A 6,000-nucleotide genomic window follows, 5' to 3' on the forward strand; every position below is an offset into this window, starting at 1 on the left:
AGCATGCAGTGCCCCAAGAGGTCCATTCCAAGATTTGGACGCGCCTATGGTCCAGTTAGCGGCCGAGAAAGATCTACTTTTTTTGGCTGGCCGCCCACGGAGGCTTGCCCATAGGCCCATGGTTGGAGCAAATGCGGGTGGAGGGGCAATGTCATTGTTGCTCTGCTAGTGTTCTAGAGACGATCCCTCACTGTCTTTGGAGTTGTCATAGCGCAAAGAGGATCTGGATGGGAGCCCTTAGGATTATGACACGCATGCAATGCCTTCAAAGGGACTACACCTGGGGGATGGTGGCCTGGTTGACTGAGGGAGGTCACGCATTCCAGATTGGTGAGGTCTCTCCAGCTTACCGGATACAGGGTCAAAGCATTCAGAGGATAGAGCTCCATGAGGCGGTCCTTCCTGATAACCGGGATCGTCATACCCCTCCAGAGTATCACGACGTGGAACATTTGGGTTGCTCACTGTAGTCTGGTTATGCGTGAGCATCCTATTCCACCCTCGGCTACCTTGGTCGCCATCTGGCAGGATATCATCTACACCCAACGCTCCACCTGGGAGAGTTGAACCCTAGGCTCTAGGGCGACTGTCGCGAGGCACACGCGTTTCCGCAAGGCTTGGCCTACAGGAGCTTTCTACATATTCACTCCGCAAGGGATTCGTTGGTTTTATAGTCCCCCCACTTGGTTGTTAGCCCCTATACCAGAGATTCCCTAGGCAATGAGCTAGGTTTCTTTGGAACAGGCTGGTTTTTTCTTCTTTCAGCCTTTATCAGTTTTTTCCATACTCATTTTCAATGTGCTCAGTATGGAAAAAAACTTCATGAGCACATCATACCTTGAGCCTCAATTCTACAAGGGAGCCCAAATCCTCATCAAAAATGGAACATAGGATTTCGCGTACTCATCTCCAGGGAAAATGCAGTGGGCTCCAAGTGGATCTTCAAGGTCAAGTATGATGCCAATGGCAAGGTGGAGAAGTACAAAGCACCCCTCCTTCCCAAAGGGTATGCACAAGAGGAGGGGATTGACTATAAGGAGACCTTCGCTCCCATAGCCAACTTGACAACCATTCGTCCTATGGTAGCTTTGGCAGCCCATTACGGCTGGAATATTTTTTGAATGGATGTCAAGCCTGCATTCCTTCATGGAGACCTTCAAGAGGAGGTTTATTCGCAGCAGTCCCCCAAGGCTTTGAAATCCAAGGCTGTGAACAACAAGAAGCTTAAGAAGGCCTTATACCTAGATGAATCCAGGAACATTCCCAAACTCATCCTCTAAAAACACAACATAGTGCAGTTTCAATCTCACGATAGTCACTCATAAGATTGAAAACCATAAACTCCATCACGCATAGCAGGGACTAGCTACTATGACAACAAGTTTACAAGCTTAAGAAGGCCTTATATGGCTTAAAGTAAGCACCATGATCACACAAGATAAACAACCATTTTCAGTCAAGAGGTTTCCAAATAGTCCCATAGAGTATAATCTCTATGTGCTTCAGGAGGGGACAGATTTGGTACTCTCATTTAGTATGTGGATGACATACTACTTACTGGCAATGCGAAAATTGCAGCAGTGCAAGCTAACTTGTCAAGCTCATTTGACATGACAATTTCGGTATGCTTCATTTTTGTTTGGCTGTTGAATTTCATGCAAACTTCCTTGACTATCCTTTGACAGTGGCTGTCCACAGCTTTTCAGGCAAAAAGCTACTGATCCACTAAAGTTGGGTGATAAGCTGGGTGCTTTTAGATACAGACAGCCACCCCAAACAACAAATAACATGCTGAGTAACATGCTACAGTTTCTTTGCTTGGAAAATCACACTTATTTTTTTCCACTTCATGAGAAATGTTGGCATCTGAGATTAATGCAATGTGCCACATGTTTACTTAAATGGGCAATAAATCAATATAAACCTTAAGATCCATCCAGGAACATGCCCTCTAAACATAAAACAAACAGTTTGGTTTCCACCTCATGATCGTCATAGTACCTACACTAGTATCATCATAGCTATTGCTTCATCTAAAATGTTCGCATACTTAGCCCAAACCACTCCATCTTGCTCCTGTCATTCAATCAAAGATAAAGTTGTTTACTTGCATCAACTGAGGATGAGGTTCATAGTAGCTACACTAGGGTGTAACTACTATGGCATCCCACTGATGTCCTAAAAAGTGGGTGTAGACCATTAACACAGGCTCTCACACATGCACAAACCACACATCTCCACACACATGAGCATGCATTGATACAAAGGTCTTTAAAGTGTGTTTCTGTTAGAACTCTGGACATGAAGGGCAGGCTCAGCCATGACAAAGGCTATCAATAATAAAGCAGCTAACCTAAAAGGAGTCCTTGTTCTCTTCTTCCAAGCTCCAACTGCCTGGGAAGACTAGAGCATTTGAAAGTGAACTGGGACTTCGCAAAGAGAAATTTGCATATCCCCTAGTAATGCAAAGAAAAACAATACAACTAGATAAACCCAGGCACATGGGCAAACCCACCCTTTAAAAATAAAACAGTGACGTAAATTACAATAGGATGAGCCCTAACTTGAGATACCAGAAGCTAGTAGATGGAATTAGACAGTCAACAAGCTTACTGCCATCCTAAATATAGTCCTCTTCTGAAAAATACTAACCTATACTAAACGCATGCAGCCATGCCTCAAAGATTCTAAATTCTACTTCCACAAGAACACGGAATATCCATGGTACACAACATATAATGTGTGTGTAAGGAAACGCACATTTATTTATATGCAGAACACACAAATTTTTTAGCTTTAAATCCAAACCTCAAACAGTCAGTCTAAACTTGTTTCTTGAAGATGTGGTCAATCTTTTGCAACTGTAGCAAGCTCGAGTATTCCAGAATGTTGAATCACTTACCAAGGCCCCCAGATGTGTAGGACAGGTAATGCTTTGCTCTAGCAATAGCATCAGCAGGAAACAACAGGCCCACATTGGGATCGTCCATCAGAAAAGGTGCTTGACAAAGCGCCATCACCTGCAAGAAATTCAAGCAACAAAGATCATAACAAGCCTGTTCAAGACCCATCATGCTTCAAGAAAGAGGCTTCCAAAATATCTTACATCTCCTCAACTCTCTACCTAGTTAGGAAAGCTCTTTTGAAAAAACTGAAGTTCCATATAATGTCAATGAATTGAGATCATGCTTTGTTTTGCATCGTGTGATCCCGTGATCTTATCAAGGTGGCTCCCTCCAGCTTTTCAAGATGCATCACCCACATGGTTTATTCATTACATGGCAAGATCAAAAGCATACTATTTTAATACTTCCACACAAATATATGTTCCCAGTGCATTAGAAATTTCACATTTCAAATTTTCGTCCATATTGTGGCTTGCTGATATTGCTATAAATCTTTCTAGTTTGAGCCATGTGTTCCCCTATTAGCTATCTTTTCTAAGCTTTTTTGCTTCGCAATGCTTGAAATACTTTAGGCTCCACAAACACTTGTAGTTTGAATGCTTTTTGATTAGCCTTCTCCCTTAGTGCTAGCCTTTGTCATGGCTGTGTGACATCTTTTCCCCTTCACCTCAGTAGTATTGACAAAAAGTCAGTATGAAGACCTTTGAAAGTGTGAGAGCATATCTTTATACTGCGGTCTACACCCACCAATGGATGCTGATGACGTTACTGGGGATGGCATAGCAGCTAGTGTTTTTAGAGGATGAGCTGGGCAAGTTTTTGGATTCGCAAACCCCCCTCTCCTCCCCCCCCCCCAAAACACACACACATATGTGTGTTTATATACATGTATATATGTACACACACACATGTATGTATGCATAAGTACATATACACATGAATGTACCTATGTATGTGCATACATATACATACATGTGGGTGTGTGGGTGTGGGGGTGTGTGTGTGTATGGACGAGTCACCCTCCACTTGGGGATCACAAACTAAGCACACTGAAAATTAAACTATCTTAGTCCAGCTCAGTCGCAAGTTCCAGTGGAATCTTAGACATCGTGCAATGTGACATCAACCTGAATTGGCTTCACAATACAGTGCAAGTCTGAATAGACAAAATTTATACCTGGCGAGGAAACGTCAAAGGTTTTTGCCCCAAGGCATGGGGATTGCCCACATTGGTGAAGATGATCTGCAAGTACATCAAAACAAATCAGGGACGATAGATGCATAAACACGCCATTTTCCACGGCTTGGATTTTAAAGCTATTTAACCAAACCATAATTGTTAGTTTGCCACCTGAGAATCCTGGGTTGGGGGACAACAGCCTGTAGATTATCCATCGGTGACAATAGCGGCCAAGAAACAACAATTGTCTAGGATGCCCAAAGGACCGGGTTATACTTCAAGGTTGTTTTCAACGTAGTTGAGTTTGGCCAGGCACTACTCTAGCTGCTTATTTAAAAGAATAAGATCCATCTCTTACTTGTGTAAGAAACTGACTATTGTGCAGCTGCTTTTGTGACCTTGGCTGAGAGCCTGTCCGTGTTGCAAGAGCGATATTCGTGACCAAGCTTAACATTTTTACCAAGGCTGAAAGTTAGATTTAGCTAGATGGGGTTGCCTTTTGGGCGATTATATTATCGATTCAGTGACGCGATCGGACAATTCCTCATCTACGATTTGAGTCAACGTACTAAAATATACACAAACCTTTTTCCCCTCCTTTTGCAATTCGGATGCCCGAATGTAGAGTTCGCCTCGGACAGCGTAGAGGACTTTCTTGATATTCTCGTTGATGTTGTCAGGATCCAGAACCTTTCTAGGCGCCATGAAGAGGTGATGGAACAGAGGTCAGACGGAGTATCAGAATGCGAGGCTTTGCAGGAGGTCAAAGGTGCTTTCTTGTTCGTGGGTGTCTTCACATCAGTAAGAAAAGACGCTCTCTCTCTCTCTCTCTATGCGGATTGAGCCTCTGCTCCTGCTTCCAGGTCTTAAATTCTAAGTTTCGCTCGCGATTCCTACTCTCTCATTCACCCCAGCCTTCTGTCTCTACCCTTCCACTCGATCGCTCTAGACTCTATTTCAAGTCTTGAATTCCAATGACAAAGAGGTACTGCAGACGGAAAATTCACTTCCAAGCTCACTCTGTCCAGCCTGGGGGCAGAAAGAGGGAAACAGACAGCCAAGCTATCTGGGGCGTATCTTGTTCTGTTGCAAGCACTCTCTTAAGCGTGATCTAGCTCAAGCGCTAGCGCTAAAGCTAGCTCAAATGTGTGGCCTGCAAAGCGATGATGGAGAGGCAAATTAAGAGAAGGGAGAAAGGTGGTGGATGTACGTGGTTTTGGGGTTGAGGGGTTTGCACCCTCGAAATGTGGATGTGGTTGATTTGAATTTGGCGTCCTAGCAAATTTAAAATATGACGTACTTTTATGATAAAGCGGTTGTGTGGCTATGGCTTCCTCTCTCGGTGTCTCTGCCCTCCATCCCTCTCATCTCATCTACCCAAAGGTGGGGGGGGGGCGGGGTGTGTGTGTGTGTGTGTGTGTGTGTGTGTACCCACCCCTTCCAACCCAAAATTCTCATACCCATTTTTAGTGAGGCCCCCCATCCCAGGTTTGTGTGTGTACAGGCGTGCGCCTACACACCCATTCCAACCCATCCTTCTCCAAACTTTTCATCAAATGTTTTCTGCTCACCTCACTTTCTCCCTCCCCCTGTGCCTTCATGTGGGTTCTCCCATAACATCTATCACAAATGTGCAATGGTCATAACATGATGGGATCCCCTCGCCATTATTTTGGGATGGATTGAGCATGTACAAGCCACATCTTCTCCATGTAATTGGATGGAAATTACCTTAAAATTATCTTACTAAGGGAATAGTTTAAGATCAACTTGAAGATGAGAAAACTTAGGGATTTTTTTTCTTGGGAAATCCTCTATTTCTCCCTAGGTCTCACATAAACACGCATGCATGCACACACAATATTAAAAGTCATCATTGTCTTGTGTTGTCCTCAAAAGCCTAGGATGAACTTA

General features: G+C 43.8%; 1 protein-coding gene across 1 annotated transcript in view; it reads right to left on the bottom strand.

Moving 5' to 3' along the window:
- The window catches only part of LOC147886161 (glutamate--glyoxylate aminotransferase 1-like), a 51,270-nt gene extending 45,938 nt beyond the window's left edge, over positions 1–5,332 (bottom strand). The window contains exons 1-3 of the mRNA XM_087395106.1: positions 4,672–5,332; positions 4,084–4,149; positions 2,903–3,020 (exon numbers count right to left, since the gene is read on the bottom strand). Coding sequence (XP_087251232.1) covers positions 2,903–3,020; positions 4,084–4,149; positions 4,672–4,791 — 304 coding nt within the window. The 5' untranslated portion in view covers positions 4,792–5,332. The remainder of the gene's footprint in view (positions 1–2,902; positions 3,021–4,083; positions 4,150–4,671) is intronic.
- Positions 5,333–6,000: the final 668 nt, after the last annotated feature.

The sequence above is a fragment of the Dipteris shenzhenensis genome, chromosome 24 (assembly GCF_047967505.1).
Source record: "Dipteris shenzhenensis isolate YYH24624 ecotype China chromosome 24, Dip_SZ_1.0, whole genome shotgun sequence".
Taxonomy (NCBI): Eukaryota; Viridiplantae; Streptophyta; class Polypodiopsida; order Gleicheniales; family Dipteridaceae; genus Dipteris; species Dipteris shenzhenensis.